The sequence below is a fragment of the Oryx dammah genome, unplaced genomic scaffold (assembly GCF_014754425.2).
Source record: "Oryx dammah isolate SB20612 unplaced genomic scaffold, SCBI_Odam_1.1 HiC_scaffold_27, whole genome shotgun sequence".
Classification (NCBI taxonomy): domain Eukaryota; kingdom Metazoa; phylum Chordata; class Mammalia; order Artiodactyla; family Bovidae; genus Oryx; species Oryx dammah.
Window position 1 is genome coordinate 117886789 of NW_024070211.1, and position 17839 is coordinate 117904627.

Genomic DNA, 17839 nt, shown 5'->3' on the forward strand with positions numbered 1-17839 from the left:
AGCTATGAGATTAATTGTGTTGAGCAGGAACCATGGATCATCAGCATAATTCTTATATCATGCTGTTTCACAAAGATGTTTAATACTGTTTACTTCTTGACTAATCTGAAGAGAAATCAACATGAAAACAAACAAAACAAAATGAAGAAACACTTGCAGAACCCTGAACATTTCCTTTCATGAATCCAAAGGCTGGAGAATGAGTTTGGTTAGAACCTATATACAAAATTTAGCTTCTGATCAGAGCACTGATTTCCACTTGATCTGCAGAGATTCAATTTTCCTCTGCATTTAGTTAAAAAAAAAAAAAAAAAAGCTTCAGCTTCTTTTCTTAAATATCACCCAAGATAACTTCTGGTGGGTCCCAGTTTGGCAAGCTAATTCCTAATTCAGGCCTTGTGCAAGCTTTCAAATGCCATGGAGGCCAGGGGCAACAAGGTGTGGTAATTGTCAGTTCCCCATATTTGCTGCCTCCTACTGTTGCTCTGGCTTATTCCTTGCTCTTCAAGTTTGTTGCTGCTGGGTGAAGAACTTTATGTATTGACCATTTCTTACTTTTTCTGAGATGAGTCCATTAGAGATGTATAAACTAAACTCCAAAGTAGAACATTAGCAAGCTAGTTGATTTATAATTTATGGTTTTCATCTAAATTGACCTAAATGGTTTTAGGATGATCTTGAGAATATTAACATTGAATACATCCATTTGTAATGTGCTAAGCACTTATTTTTTCCACTTATTCAACAAATATTTATTGAAATCTATGGAGCATGTACTCTGCTATGAGCTGCAGGTATGAAACTGAACAAAAGCACTTGAGGCCGTGTTAGAGCGGCAAGTGCAGTATTAAACGCACATACAAGGACAAATAATGACTAGCACATAGTGAGTGCCTGGCTGCTCTGTGTCACGTATTAACTCATCTAGGTAGAGCAAAGACTCTTGTGAGATACATATAATTATCATCTCTATTTTACAGATTAGAAAGCCAGATGCACAGAGAAGTTAAGTAACTGCCCTAGGTCACAGAGCTGACAAATGTCTGAGACTAGATTCATGCCCAGGCAGCCTGGCTCCAAAATCCATTCTATCCTTTTACAGAAGTGTCCTCCTAGCAAATGTTTCTAAGTATTCTCTTAATACCCAACAATTTACACTCCAATTCTCCCCTGCAAAGATTCTCTACATTTATCACTGATACTAAAAACTTTCATTATTGAATATTCCCTGAAGTAGATAAGAATTGTTAGACCATTTTAGAAAAGAGTAAACTCAAGTTCAAAATGTAAATTGATTCATCACATAGTCAATCATTTGTTCATTTATTCAATAAACTGTTTTGTACACTAGGTGGCATACAAAGATGATTAAGACAATTTATCTCTAAGGAGCACAGAGAAATACTACGGGAATAATAAGAAATAAGCAATTAATGCTGCCTGAAGACCTCTCAGAGGAGGTGATCTGGGTGATTGGCAAGTCTTTTTCTACATCACTACCCTCCTTCTCAGATATGACTCAGAGACTGAACTTGAAATTTGTGTTCCTGTGTATTAAAGTAATGAAGCTTTTCTCTTTCAGAATGTTCTAATCTCAACTAACTTGGATCAAAATAATCTCTTATGAACAATGTAATATAGTTAGTTCGCCTTGAAGCTCCACATTTTCTAAGATTCTACTGCTTTTAATCATTCAAATAATTATTGAGCATCTACTGCCCAGAAGACACTGTTCTAGGTGTCCTGGTGAACACAAAATTGACATGTTTCCTACCCTGAAGGAAGTTTAATTTAGCAAAGGGAAGTAAATCTATCCAGAAATATTTGTACCAGGAAGAATATATTTACTGCCAATGGAGGAGATCAACAGTCTAAAATTATGCATACATTCATGCCTTAGAAGTCAGTTGATAGCAATACTGTGAAAGATATTCATGGGTGAATGATAACAAAACTGAACGCCTTGATTATAAGACTATTAAATATAGACTGAGTTGTGGGCTTTCATGAAAAATGTTAAGATGTTAAAGGTGTTCCTTGATTTTGATTAACTTTTCTATTTTAGATAGATATTTAATAATCATATGCTAATTGTTGTTGTTTTTCAGTCATCCCGGGGTGTCCAACTCTTTGTGACCCGCGGACTGCAGCACGCCAGGCCTCTGTGTCCCTCACGAGGGAGCATAAGATAGAAACTTCATGGCATGCTACTCAAGCCCTCTTAATGCCTGCCTCTTTTACTCCTTGCCTCTCATTACTCTCAGCTTATACTCTACACTCTTGGCAAAACAAATTACCTTAGGTTCCCCAAACATGGCACAGTGCTATACTATGTAGCCTTCCCCAAATCCCTTCATGTCTAGTCTTCCAGTTTAGCTCACTGGTAGCTCCTCTGGAGAAGCCTTGCTTGATGCTTTCCCTGGGTCAGGTTAAGGATCTCCTCTGTGTTCCCTATTGCCCTAGGGTTACTCATCACAGCTTCTCCCACAGCACACAACACTACTGTTTCCTTCTCTCTCCTCCAAGTGAGGCTGATGGGGTCTTGAAGAAAAAGATTTTATTTTTCACTGCTTTAGCTCAACTATCCATATACTGCATGACAACAATGGGTTACACAGGGTACATAACATACTGAAGTGAAAGTGAAGTGAAGTTGCTCAGTCATGTCCGACTCTTTGCGACCCCATGGACTGTAACCTGCCAGGCTCCTCCGTCCATGGGATTTTCCAGGCAAGAATACTGGAGTGGGTTGCCATTTCTAGCTGAATGCAAATGGGGAAGAAGGGAGGGAGTAAAAGGAAGTTGCTTTTCTAAGAGAAATGGAAGTTGTTCTGAAAGTGAGAAATCAGAGGTTGCTAAGAATTATGAAACCGAAAGCAGTTACACTATCCTTGATGTCTAATGACAATTAGCTTAAGTTCTTGAATTCATTTCTATCACTTCAGCAAATTTCTTCTGAATAACATTTTTTGGATTTTCTACTTGGACACATTTCTTCTTTTAATCTGTACCACACTAGACCATTTTCATTAATTGTTTCTCACGTCTGGCCTAAAACATATCTATTTTGAAAAAGGTAGAACAGTGTGTACATAAATTTTTAAAAATTAACCAAACTCAGTGCTTAATTATTTGGTTTCTGTCTGAAACAATAATGCTGCTATCAGTTCAGTTCAGTTCAGTCACTCAGTCATGTCCGACTCTTTGCGACCCCATGAATCGCAGCGTGCCAGGCCTCCCTATCCATCAATAACTCGTGGAGTTCATTCAGACTCACGTCCATCTAGTCCATGATGCCATCCAGCCATCTCATCCTCGGTCGTCCCCTTCTCCTCCTGCCCCCAATCCCTCCCAGCATCAGAGTCTTTTCCAATGAGTCAGCTCTTCACATGAGGTGGTCAAAGTATTAGAGTTTCAGCTTTAGCATCATTCCTTCCAAAGAAATCCCAAGGCTGATCTCCTTCAGAATAGACTGGTTGGATCTCCTTGCAGTCCAAGGGACTCTCAAGAGTCTTCTCCAACACCACAGTTCAAAATCATCAATGCTGCTATAGGCATTACTTTTTGTATTGCTGTAAATATCTGAAAACAGCAACATCATTCTTTGAAAAAAGATAACTTTTTAGCAGTGATGGCAGAAGCAGGAGAAGCTGGGAAAATTACTACATTTCAAAGTGTTTCTAGTGTGTTCCTCCAGTCACCCCAACTTTTGCTTCACCTGTGCCTTTAGGCTGATGACCCAAGAAGCAGACTATGTGGCTTTGGCCTCAGTCTCCCCTGCTTTCCTTTTCCAATGAAATCATATGCTTGGGAATGGAAAGCATAGGAATGAAACTTTGTGACCCATCAGTCATGTTTTGCAGATTTAGGGTCAATCATCGTTGTCATATAAATACAGGCTTATATTATTCCACTCTTGAAAATGTATATTTATCTCTTTCTGGTTCAAACCACATTCCCTAACAATGATAAACAGATTTTGAGTGATCAATACACATTAACCACAGCTTCTTTTGTGAACATGTCAGAAATATAATCTGGCATGTTATTTCATGATAGGTAATCATGAAAGATGAAAATGTGAAGAGATCAAGATGAATTATAATAATAAGTGTTATGTTTATATTTCATGCCATGTCCTCATAACTCTTAGCAACATCTGGTAACCAGAGAAACTCTTCTCCAACCAGCTATCATCCAGTGTCAACAATCAACCCATACTTGTATTTGTTGTTGAGTAATTTAGCAAATAGCCTCACCAAATGCAGTAGATAATTCTAAAATGATAACGGAGTCCCTCTGGTTCTTGAGTTACATGACTCAGTCTCCATTTGAATCTGGTTATGAAAAACATCAGTAGCACTCATAAAATTTCAGGATACAAAATTGATACACATAAATCTGTTGCTTTTCTAAACATTAATGATGAACTATCAGAAAGAGAAAGCAAGAAAACAATCCTATTTAAAACTGTATCAAAAAGAATAAAATATAATACTTAGGAATAAACTTAACCAAGGAGGTGAAAGACTATAAAACACAAGACTGAAAACTATAAAAACTGATGAGGGAAACTGGAGATGCTACAAAGAAATGGAAAGATATAATGTCTTCTTAGGTTGGAAGAATTAATATTATTAAAATATCCATACTACCCAAAGTAATCTATAGATTTAATGCAATCAAAATACTCATGAACTTTTTCATAGAACTAGAACAAATAATCCTAAAATGTATATGAAACCACAAAGACACTGAATTGCCAAAGCAATCTTGAGAAGGAAAAAAAAAAAGAATAAAACTGGTAATATCATGCTCCCTGACTTTAGACTATATATTACAAAGCTACAGTAATCAAAATAGCATGGTACTAGCACAAAAACAGATAAATAGAACAATGGAACAGAACAGGGAGCCCAGAAATAAACCCACACACCAAGGTCAACTAATCTACAACAGTGGAGATAAGAATATACAGTGGATAAAAGATAGTCTGGTCATTAAGTAGTGCTGGGAAAACTAAACAGCTACATGTAAAGGAATGAGATTAGAACATTTCCTCATACCATATACAAAAATAAACCCCAAATGGATTAAAGATGACCTAAATGTATCACCTGAAACTTTAAAATTCCTGGAAGAGAACACAGGCAGAACACTCTTTGACATAAATCATAGCAATACATACATACATACATATCTATATATATATTTGGATTGGTCTCTTAAGACAAAGGAAACAAAAGCAAAAATAAATAAATTGGGACCTAATTAAACTTAAAAACTTTTACACAGCAAAGGGGACCATTGACAAAATAAAAAGACAACTTACTGAATGAGAGAAAATATTTAGGAATTATATGATTGATAAGAAGTTAATATATAAAATGTGTAAACAGCTGATATGTCAATATCAAAAACTGAAAATAAATGGGCAAAAGATCTGAATCTACATTTTTTTCCAAAGAAGGCATGCAGATGGCCAACAGACACATGAAAGTTGCTTAACATCACTAATCATGAGAAATGAAAATCAAAACTACAATGAGATATCACTTCACACCTATTAGAATGGCCATCATCAAAAAGGTCACAAATAAGAAATATTGGTGAGGATGTAGAGAAAAGGGAACCCTTGTGCACTGTCAGTGGGAAAGTAAACTGGTGCAACCACTATGAAAAACCGTATGGAGAGACTTCAGAAAAACTAAAAATAGAACTGTCCTCTGATCTAGCAATCCCACTGGGTATAGTCAAAGAAAATGAAAACTATTTTGAAAACCCTATGTTCACAGCAGCATTATTTACAATAGCCAAGATATAGAAGCAATCTAAATGTCCATGAACAGCTGAATGAAACATGATGTGGTGTGTACATCTTGTACATACATATTATACATATATATACATATTATACATATTATATACTCAGTCATAAAAAGAATGAAATTCTGCATTTACATCAATGTGGGTGGCCTGAGAGTACTATTCTTAGTAAAATGTCAGTGAAAGATAAAATATTATGAATAAATAAAGAAGATACAGTATATTCTGTGGAAAAAAAAACATAAATACACTGTATTATCACTTATATGTGAAATCTAAAATATTAAGCAAAGGAATGTATACAACAAAACAGAAACACACTCATAGACACAGAGAAAAAAAACCAGGGGTTACCAGTGGAGAGACAGAGTGGGGTGGATAGGGCAGGATATGAGATTAAGAGATACAAGCTACCTTGTATAAAACAGATAAGCAACAAAGATATATTGTATAGCACAGGGAAATAAAGTCATGTTTTGTAATAAGTTTAAATGTAGTATAATCTACAAGCCTCTTGATGAAAGTAAAAGAGAAGAGTGAAAAAGTTTGCTTAAAGCTCAACATTCAGAAAACTAAGATCATGGCATCTGGTCCCATCACTTCATGGGAAATAGATGGGGAAACAGTGGAAACAGTGTCAGACTTTATTTTGGGGGGGCTACAAAATCACTGCAGATGGTGATTGCAGCCATGAAATTAAAAGACGCTTACTCCTTGGAAGAAAAGTTATGACCAACCTAGATAGCATATTCAAAAGCAGAGACATTACTTTGCCAACAAAGGTCCATCTAGTCAAGGCTATGGTTTTTGCAGTGGTCATGTATGGATGTGAGAGTTGGACTGTAAAGAAAGCTGAGTGCCAAAGAATTGATGCCTTTGAACTGTGGTGTTGGAGAAGACTTTTGAAAGTCCCTTGGACTGCAAGGAGATCCAACCAGTCCATTGGAGGTGGACTAAACAGTCTAAAGGAGATCAGTTCTGGGTGTTCATTGGAAGGACTGATGCTAAAGCTGAAACTCCAATACTTCGGCCACCTCATGTGAAGAGTTGACTCATTGGAAAAGACTCTGATGGGAGGGATTGGGGGCAGGAGGAGAAGGGGATGACAGAGGATGGGATGGTTAGATGGCATCACTGACTCGATGGACATGAGTTTGAGTAAACTCTGAGAGTTGGTGATGGACAGGGAGGCCTAGCATGCTGCGATTCATGGGGTCACAAAGAGTCAGACACGACTGAGTGACTGAACTGAACTGAACTGAATCTACAAAAAGATTGAATCACTGTGTTGTATACTTGAAAATAACATAACATTACTATAATAGTGGCTCAGTGGTAGAATCTGCCTGCAATGCAGGGGATACAGGTTTGATCTCTGGGTTGGGGAGATTCCCTGCAGAAAGGAATGGCAACCTACTCCAGTATTCTTGCCTGGGAAATCCCATGGAGGGAGGAGCCTGATAAGCTACAGTCCATAGACTGGGTTGCAAAAGAGTCGGGCATGACTTAGCAACTAAACAACAAGGATAATTTTTTAAAAAGAGAAAGAAAAGCACCAGTAGCAACACTACTGCTGTGGGCCCGTGTGCCAACATTGCCACCTATTGCTCTTTCCAGGCACAAACCACCACACCTCAAACCAAAGACCAGAGACACTCTCTAGGTAAGAAACACTCTGGAGCCTTGGGTAATCATGGACCCCTTGCAGGATGAAAAGGAAATCAATGTCACTCCTGAAGCTACAGAGTAAAGGTAGTGGGGCACTCTTACTAATGTGGACAATTAGGTGGTGATTATACTTAACTGAATTTCACAAATTGGAGTTACGTTGGCTTACAGACTTTTTGCATGTTTTATTCTCTGCTATATTCCCAGCATTTAGAACAGTGCATGACACACAGTCACTGCTCAATAAATATTTATTAAATAAATGAATCCCTAAAGAAAATGGGTAATTGTTCTCATAAATTTGCCCCATTACCTATTTAGCAACTTCAATTGTAAAAAATTCTGTGACTTTTCTCTAGTAAATAAGAACATCCCTAGATATGGATAGAATTGGTAGAGAGAGGGACAGAAGACAAGAGGAGGAAAGAAGAGGAAAAGAGGGGGTTTCCTGATGATTGCAACATAATATACCAGATATACATAATAAAAACCTGGATGAAAAAAGAATAAATATGACATGGAAAACTTACTAAGAATAGTCCATCCTGCAGATGAGATTATGACATTCATTCCTTTTTAACAAAATTCAAAAAAGTTAAAGGTTATTTTAAAAATCATATATTTTGCTTTTTACTGAGCAAAAACACTCAAGCTGTCACATTCACTAATTGATATACTACCTATGGCACTAACATTTTTTCACATTGGTAGTTGACACAGAAGTTAAAGAATATTGGCTTAGCTTTAACAAACTTGGAACAAGAGGTTGCGTGCTAAAAAAATGATTTCACTTATCAAGCATGAAACTGGTTTTCGAGGTAAAGTGAAAAGTGAAAGTGAAGTTGCTCAGTCCTGTCTGACTCTTTGAAACCCCAAGGATTAAACAGTCATGGAATTCTCCAGGCCAGAATACGAGAGTGGGTAGCTGTTCCTTTCTCCAGGGGATCTTCCCAACCCAGGGATTGCACCCAGGTCTCCCGCATTGCAGCTGGATTCTTTACCAGCTCAGCCACCAGGGAGGCCCACGTTTCTTCTTCTTCTTTTTTTTCTTAAAGCCCTGATGTCCTGTTTTTTTCACAGTGCCAATATCCAGATTTGCATATGTGGGGCAAATCCCCACTGCTTCTGTCCATCTTACTGTGGGTCAGGAATGCCTGACTCTGGCCCCTCTTTACCTGGGCTATTCTCAGTGTTGGATTTGCAGCCTCCAGGGTTGAGGAAATGTCCTCCCTTGAGACAAAGAGCAGGGTTGCTTACTGTTTGCTACAAAACAGCTAATTCCCCAAGTTTAGGATTCTCCCCTGCAGTGATGCCCTCATTCAGGGGGGCCCCATCTGCATTGCCTCTGGAGGAGAAATTGGGATTTGGGGAACTGATGTGACCTCTGACACTCTGGTTACTGCTTTGGCTTTGAGTAGCAAAGTCTTTCAAAGCTGATTCAGAAGTCATGAGTCTTCTGTGAGCATCCATGAACTGTGGCAAGTAAACATGTTAGCTAGAAAATTGTGTAAAAAGCCTCAGACTACTCCGGGCTGTTGGCAGCATGGCTTCATTAAGGATGTAGACAACCACAATCAAAAAACCCCGGCACACTCAAGGCACAATGAAGTGAATTTTCAGAAGGAAAGCTCAATGCTTCAGAGATAAATTGATGATGTAAAACGAAGATATAACTTTAATAGTGAAAACAAAACTTCCAGACTAGAAAAAAATATTTTAAGGGATTTTAAAATTATAATAATGTCTTAAATCCAGTGCTTTATTTTAACCAGGGTTATTTATGAGTGCCATGCCCAAAACAGGGTAAAGTAGTAAGAGTTTTATAAAATTTGGAGGCTCTAAAATATAAGTCAGAAAGAAAAATACCATTTACGAGTCTCAAGAAGAGTTTCTTTATTTAATTTAAATGGATTTGCTCACTATATTATTTCATCTTAGAAGCCAGGGCCTGGCCGCCGTGCTTATGCTCAGTGGTGTTTGAATCTTTGTGACCCTATAGACAGGCTCCTCTGTCCAGGGATTTTCCAAGCAAGAATACCAGAGTGGGTTGCTGTTTCCTATTCCAGGGTATCTTTCCAACCCAGGGATTGAACCTATGTCTCTTTTGCCTCCTGGATTGGCAGGTGGATTATTTATTGCTGTGCCACCTGGGAAGCTCATGCATTATTTAACCATTTATTGCTTATTAATAATATGGTAAATAATTCATTTCAAGAATCATGATTTAAACATCCACTTTCTAAATTCTAGGTTCTATTTTTGCTGAGGTAAAAGTTTCCATCATCTTTCAAACTGAATCCTTAGATTTGGAGTTGGAGATTATTTTCCTGATGCTTTGAGAAGGGAGAATGAATTCTACACCTGTCTAAGTACCACTTGGCTATAGAGAATTCTATAGCATGGATAAACTTAGTATGGATAAGTCCCGATTGAACTAATTATAACTTGAATGGTGTGGCATTCAAATGATGAAATGGGATCTAGAAGTCAAGTCTTTGGGGTTAAGAAATACGATTTGTTAGGATTTGACCTGAATTACTGTATAAGCTTGAGAAAGTAACCACTCTATTCTTCAATTATTTAAAAATTACTATTGCAAAAGATATCATTCCTTCTTATTCAAGACCCAGGAATAAGGTAAGATGAAAAATTTCCCTGTCGAGTTACCAGATAATGAGAGCAGAGAAAGCAAGAGTAAGAGAGTGAGAATGAGACAGAGTGAAGCTCTGCTTTTTGTAGGACTATAAAGTATTGCGCTTGTGCTGAAACTTCGTTTCATTGTAGCCCAATGTTCTATAATTCTTTTCCTTAGAAACAGCATTAATTAACTGGCAGATGACCAACTCATTTTGTAGAATAAGAGTATAATTTGTAGAATAAGAAATTTTAAAATCTCTTATTCAAAAATAGGACTGTTGAAAACAAGTTAAACCAGCACTTATCATTTACTTAGCTCAACAGCTCCAGAAAAATGTCTGTTTCCTCTCTTAAAGAAATCCAAAGCAACAAATAATTTGACAAATATTTCTTTAACACGTTGTCCCTACCATAATCCTAGCGCCTCTATTTTGGAACTTTACTATGCATGCTTTTCATGTTTCTTACTAGTAAAAAAACTTTAAGTAACAGTTTTCATATCTACCAGGACATAGTATTCAGATTGTTGATGTCATGCCCTTAAATCACAATATATCTAGCTTTTGGGGGTTCCCCATTCATTTCCTGTCATACTGACCAGTTTTAAAAACAACAGTGAAATTTAAGGTATTAATTCCAATAAGGCAATTTGAAGGTGTATGTTCAATTGAGAGAGGCAGAAAATTTTTCAAAAAAATATTGCCATCCTCAGATACTCAAGTGACATGAGTACATGAACATTGCCACTCAGAGCCGCCAGCTACAATCAATTTTAAAAGACTCAAACAAGAGAAACAGTATTTCTTTCACTCAAAAAGGCCTGGAAAGAATCTAAGACAATATTTTCCTTTGGCTGATTTACAAAGGAACGGAGGATACATTAGGACTTTGGGATTAACATATACACACTATTATATATAAAACAGATAACCAAGAAGGACCTACTGTATAGCATAGGTAATTATACTCAGTATTTTTTAATAACCTCTAAGGGAAAAGAATCTGAAAAAAAAGATATGTATGTATATATAACTGAATCACTTTGCTGCACAACTGAAAGTCGCACAGAGCTGTAAATCAACTATACTCCAATCTAAGACAAACCAAGGCAGGGCAGTCAAGCAGAACTCTAGGACTGCGTGCCAAAAGCCTGCAATATTTGTGTATCATTACTAATAAATGAAAGAGGATTTTAAACACGGGAAGACTTTTTTGTTAAAAGTTTCAGAGTTTTATTTTTTCAACCTTGATATATTTTGTAATTCCCTTCCTCCAGGAGAAACACTGCCATGTTGGTACACAGGTGTCCACTTCAAACAGACCAATGAAAGCACGAAGATAAAACTCCCCCTGATCTTTTTAAGTGACTCTTTACGTGTCAAAGCACAGAGTCTCTTAGGGGAATATAGTCATGGAGGGGAATATACTTTCAAAGCTCCTTTTTGCTGCTGTCAACTCTGAAACTCTATGTGGACCCAGGGCTTCTGTGATGTGCGCCAGCCTGCTGACGCAACAGGCCTTATACTGGTTTGCTCTGATGACCTAAAATGACCAGCGTCACCTCACACTCACCTTGTTTGCGCTGTTAAAAAACTCATTTGCCTTTCTTAACCAGCTTTTCCTTTCCTCCATGAGCTGACCAAACTCCTCTTGAAGCTGATTCAGTTTCTGGTTAGAGAGCTGCAGGTGTTCGCTCTGCACATGCTCCTTGGAGAGGAGAAGCCCCAGCGCCTCACTCTTCAGCGTCTCGACCACAGCATTCCATTCCTGCAAGAGAGCACTCTTCAGTTGCTTTCACACATAAAATAAACGGCAATCTCGGGTAAGGCCCAGAGGACAGAGGGATGTGTTGAATGTATAAGACACTTGTCATTATTTTCAGATCATAAAGCAGTAAATGCTGCATTCTAGGTTTGAGTGCCATGACATGGTAGGCAGTCAAAAAGAGACACAGAAAAGAAGCTAAAAAAAAAAGAGGGCTGATAGTAGAAAGGGGCAGGTCAACTGAGATGTGTGAGTGATTGAGGGTCTGCTGCTGCTGCTGCTGCTAAGTCGCGTCAGTCGTGTCCGACTCTGTAACCCCGTAGACGGCAGCCCACCAGGCTCCCATGTCCCTGGGATACTCCAGGCAAGAACACTGGAGTGGGTTGCCATTTCCTTTTCCAATGCATGAAAGTGAAAAGTGAAAGTGAAGTCACTCAGGCATGTCCAACTCTTAGCGACCCCATGGACTGCAGCCTACCAGGCTCCTCGGCCCATGGGATTTTCCAGGCGAGAGTACTGGACTGGGGTGCCATCGCCTTCTCCATGATGGAGGGTCTAGTTGTGCTGAATTCAGGTCACCTGCCATTTCCCTTAACACTATCTGAAATTATACCCAAAATATGGTCATTTTTTGGTATACCAGTATTTTTCAATCTCTAACTCATTTTTACCTTTTATTCACTTAAGTAATTTAAGGACCTTTCTCTCCCACAATTCAGTCTTCTTGGCAATGTAGGCAAATATGCACAAGAAAGAAAGGGAAATCTCATAATTTATAGCTATTGTTTGTGCATCTGCCTACACTTAGAACTGAAATCAAGATTGGTTCTTTTCCACAAAGTTAATAGCTGTTATTGTGCAGTACTCTCTCCTTCTCGACCCTGGCTTCACCTCTCAATGTTTCATGATCAATGATTTATAAACATTTCAAAAAGCGAAAAGAGGCAGTTTTCTACTTTCTACTGCATGAGGGTGAAAAACACCAAAGGTTAAAACAGTAAACAGAGAAGAAAGAAAATAAAGAGTTGAAGCACACAAAAATATTAACATTCAGTCTATTAGAAGGGAAATTCAAATTTCTTGCAAAAGAACTGAAGCCATATCTAGTTTCATAGAATAATGCTTATCTCCAACATAGGAGTCTCGTCAGTGAATTTTCTGGTACCCATGTCAGCTGAGACTGAGCTGTAAGCATAGGCTGTTTGCTAAGGCATCAAAAATTAGCATTGAATTTTATAAACTACAGTCTGACTCTAACCTGGCTAGCTCCACAGTGCAAAATGTCCTGTTAATAAATTACACTTGTTACATTATATTGTATAAAACATAATTTCAGTGCAATTTACCATTATTATTTTCATTCATTTCACATGAGAGCTAAATACTGTGTACCTGGGACCATGCTAGGAATACAAAGAAAGATTAAAATGTAGTTCTTTCCTTTAACAATACATAAACTGCTGTTTTATGTAATTTTACATATACTTACATTATTAAATGTACACTGGTTCTACAAACACACAAATATATATACACAAAATTGTAGTATTTCAAATCACAGTTTGTAGAAGTTGAAAATAGAAACTGTGCATATTACTTTATGGACTCCATATAACCTTTTCTAATAACGATGCAAGAGAAAAATATTTTGATCAATGGATGCAAGAATAAGTACTGCAAATTCACAGAATGGCAATTTTTTGACTAACAATTATAAGCTACGGTTTGTAATAATAACCCTCACAAACTTAGGTTATATGCTATTAGTTTCCTAGTATTTAAACAGGCTCAAAGGTGTATGTTATTCAAGGTTATGTATCCAATAAGTGGCAGAACTAGGACTATCCATAGGTCTGCATACAATGCTACATTCCAGGGAATTGAGGGTAAGGAGACTTCAGAATCTCCAAATTTCTCAGTGAGTACAAAAGGACCACTCTTAGGCATGAAGATGGGCTACATGAGTTCTCAAAACTCTTCTTCTTTTAAGAGCTATTTGTCCCCACTTAAGGACAGCTAATATGTGCCATGACATTATTTTGTAAAGCACTGTAAATATCCCTACCACTTAAAAACAATTATCTTAACCTTATTGGGAAAAGCAAATATTTCTAAAGCGGTTGGCATGATTTCTGAACACATAATAGGCACTCACTAAATATTAGTCCCACTTTTCTGTGCATCAATTTTACCATGGTTCATTAATGCCCTAAAATTTTTCATTATTGATGGGAATTCCTGTTTCCTAGTTCCAAAATAACAATAGTAGAGGCTTTCTCCAAATGTTATTGGTCAGTGTTGTGTATTGGTCAATAACATGAGGTAAACAAAATAAAGCAGGTTTCTTTACTGTAACACTTCTCAGTACTTTTACAATGTTAACTTGCATTGCCCATCAACAGAAAATTGGATTAAAGATTTACTGAGCATGGCCCTGCCCATCAGAACAAGACCCAGGTTCCCCCTCAGTCAGTCTCTCCCATCAGGAAGCTTCCATAAGCCTCTTATCCTTCTCCATCAGAGGGCAGCCAGAATGAGAACCACAGTCACAGAAAACTAACCAATCTGATCACATGACCACAGCCTTGTCTAACTCAATGAAACTATGAGCCATGCCGTGTAGGGCCACCCAAGGTGGATGGGCCATGGTGGAGAGTTCTAACAAAACATGGTCGACTGGAGAAGGGAATGGCTAACCACTTCAGTAGTCTTGCCTTGAGAACCCCATGAACAATAATGAAGAGGCAAAAAGATAGGACACTGAAAGATGAACTCCCCAGGTTGGTAGGTACCTAATATGCTACTGGAGATCAGTGGAGAAATAACTTCAAAAAGAAGGTAGAGAGAGAATCAAAGAAAAAACAAAACCCAGTTGTGGACAGGACTGGTGATGGAAGTAAAATCCAATGCTGTAAAGAGCAATATTGCATAGGAACTTGGAATGTTAGGTCCATGAATCAAGGCAAATTAGAAGTGGTCAAAGAGGAGATGGCAAGAGTGAACACCGACATTTTAGGAATCAACAAACTAAAATGGACTGGAATGGGTGAATTTAACTCAGATAACCATTATATCTATTACTGTGGGCAAGAATCCCTTACAAGAAATGGAGTAGCTGTCATAGTCAACAAAAGAGTCTGAAATGCAGTACTTGAATGCAATCTCATACTATACAACAGAATGATCTCTGTTCGTTTCCAAGGCAAACCCTTCACTATCACAATAATCCAAGTCTATGCCCTGACCAGTAATGATGAAGAAGCTGAAGTTGAACAGTTTTATGAAGACCTACAAGACCTTCTAGAACTAACACCCCCAAAATATGTTCTTTTCATTATAAGGGACTGGAATGCAAGTAGGAATTCAAGAAACACCTGGAGTAACAGGCAAATTTGGCTTTGGAGTACAGAATGAAGCAGGGCAAAGGCTAATAGAGTTTTGCCAAGAGAACACACTGGTCATAGCAAACACCCTCTTCTACTGACACAAGAAAAGACTCTACACATGGACATCACCAGATGGTCAACACCAAAATCAGATTGATTATATTCTTTGCAGCCAAAGAAGGAGAAGCTCTATACAGTCAGTAAAAACAAGACCGGGAGCTGACTGTGGCTCAGATCATGAACTCCTTATTTCAAATTCAGACTTAAATTGAAGAAAGTAGGGAAAACCCTAGACCATTCAGGTATGACCTAAATCAAACCCCTTACAATTATACAGTAAGGGTTAGTCACTCAGTCCTGCCCAACTCTTTGTGACCCCATGGACTTCAGCCCTCCAGGCTCCTCTGTCCTTGGGATTTTCCAGGAAAGAATGCTGAAGTGTGTTGCCATTTCCTTCTCCAGGGGATCTTCCTAACCCAGGGATGAAACCCAGGTCTCCTGCACTGCAGGCAGATTCTTTATCAACTGAACTACAAGGGAAGCAATTATACAGTGGAAGTGACAAATAGATTTAAGGAATTAGATCTGATAGACAGTGCCTGGAGAGCTATGGACAGAGGTTTGTGACATTATACTGGATGCAGGGATCAAGACCATCCCCAAGAGAAAGAAATACAAAATAGCAAAATGGCTGTCTGAGGAGGCCTTACAAATAGTTGTGAAAAGAAAAGTAAAAAGCAAAGAAGAAAAGGAAAGATATACCCATTTGAATTTAGAGTTTCAAAGAATAGCAAGGAGAGAAGAAAGCCTTCCTCAGTGATCAATGCAAAGAAATAGAATAAAACAACAGAATGGGAAAGACTAGAGATCTCTTCAAGAAAATTAGGGATACCAAGGGAACGTTTCATGCAAAGATGGGCTCAATAAAGGACAGAAATGGTATGGACCTAACAGAAGCATAACAATAATAATAAGTGGCAAGAATACAGAGAAGAACTATACAAAAAAGATCCTCATGACCCAGATAATCACGATAGTGTGATCACTCACCTAGACCCAAACATCCTGGAATGTGAAGTCAAGTGGGTCTTAGGAAGCATCACTACGAACAAAGCTAGTGGAGGTGATGAAATTCCAGTTGAGCTATTTCAAATCCTAAACGATGATGCTGTGAAAGTGCTGTACTCAATCTGCCAGCAACTTTGGAAAACTCAGCAGTGGCCACAAGACTGGAAAAGGTCAGTTTTCATTCCAATCCCTAAGAAAGTCAAGCCAAAGAATGCTCAAACTACCACACAATTGCACTCATCTCACATGCTAGCAAAGTAATACTCAAAGTTCTCCAAGCCAGGCTTCAGCAATACGTGAACCATGAACTTCCCGATGTTCAAGCTGGATTTAGAAAAGGCAGAGGTCAAATTGCCAACATCTGTTAGATCATCAAAAAAGCAAGAGAGTTCCAGAAAAACATCTACTTCTGCTTTATTGACTATGCCCAAACCTTTGATTGTGTGGATCACAACAAACTGTGGAAAATTCTTAAAGAGATGTGGAATACTAGACCATCTGACCTGCCTCCTGAGAAATCTGTATGCAGGTCAGGAAGCAACAGTTAGAACTGGACATGGAATAACAGACTGCCTCCAAATTGGGAAAGAAGTACATCAAGGCTAGGCATTGTTACCCTGCTTATTTAACTTATCACTTTTCACTTTCATGCACTGGAGAAGGAAATGACAACCCACTCCAGTGTTCTTGCCTGGAGAATCCCAGGGACAGGGGAGCCTGGTGGGCTGCTGTTTCTGGGGTCGCACAGAGTCGGACATGACTGAAGTGACTTAGCAGCAGCAGAAGCAAAGTACATCATGAAAAATCCTGGACTGGATGAAGCACAAGCTGGAATCAAGATTGCCAGGAGAAATATCAATAACCTCAGATGACACCACCCTTATGGCAGAAAGTGAAGAAGAACTAAAGAGCCTCTAGATGAAAGTGAAAGAGAAGAGTGTAAAGTTGGCTTAAAATTCAACATTCAGAAAACTAAGATCATGGCATCTGGTTCCATCACTTCATGGCAAATAGATGGGGAAACAATGGAAACAGTGACAGACTTTATTTTGGGGGGCTCCAAAATCACTGCAGATGTTGACTGCAGCCATGAAATTTAAAGATGTTTGCTCCTTAGAAGAAAAGTTATGACCAACTTAGAGAGTATATTAAAATACAGAGACATTACTTTTCCACAAAGGTCCATCTAGTCAAAGCTATGGTTTTTCCAGTAGTCACGTATGGATGTGAGAGTTGGGCCATAAAGAAAGCTGAGCACTGAAGAATCGATGGTTTTGAACTGTAGTGTTGAAGAAGACTCTTGAGAGTCCCTTGGATGGCAAGGAGATCCAACTAGTCCATCTTAGAGGAAATCGGTCCTGAATATTCATTGGAAAGACTGATGCTGAAGCTGAAGCTCCAATACTTTGGCCATCTGATGTGAAGAACTGACTCACTGGAAAAGACCCTGATGCTGGGAAAAGATTGAGGGTGGGAGGAGAAGGGAATGA

General features: G+C 38.4%; 1 protein-coding gene across 4 annotated transcripts in view; it reads right to left on the reverse strand.

Moving 5' to 3' along the window:
- Positions 1–17839, reverse strand: part of CCDC141 (coiled-coil domain containing 141) — a 235062-nt gene that overhangs the window by 83700 nt on the left and 133523 nt on the right. For all 4 annotated transcript variants that reach the window (XM_040227726.1, XM_040227724.1, XM_040227725.1 and 1 more), the window contains exon 7: positions 11704–11898. In XM_040227726.1, the coding sequence (XP_040083660.1) occupies positions 11704–11898 (195 nt within the window). The remainder of the gene's footprint in view (positions 1–11703; positions 11899–17839) is intronic.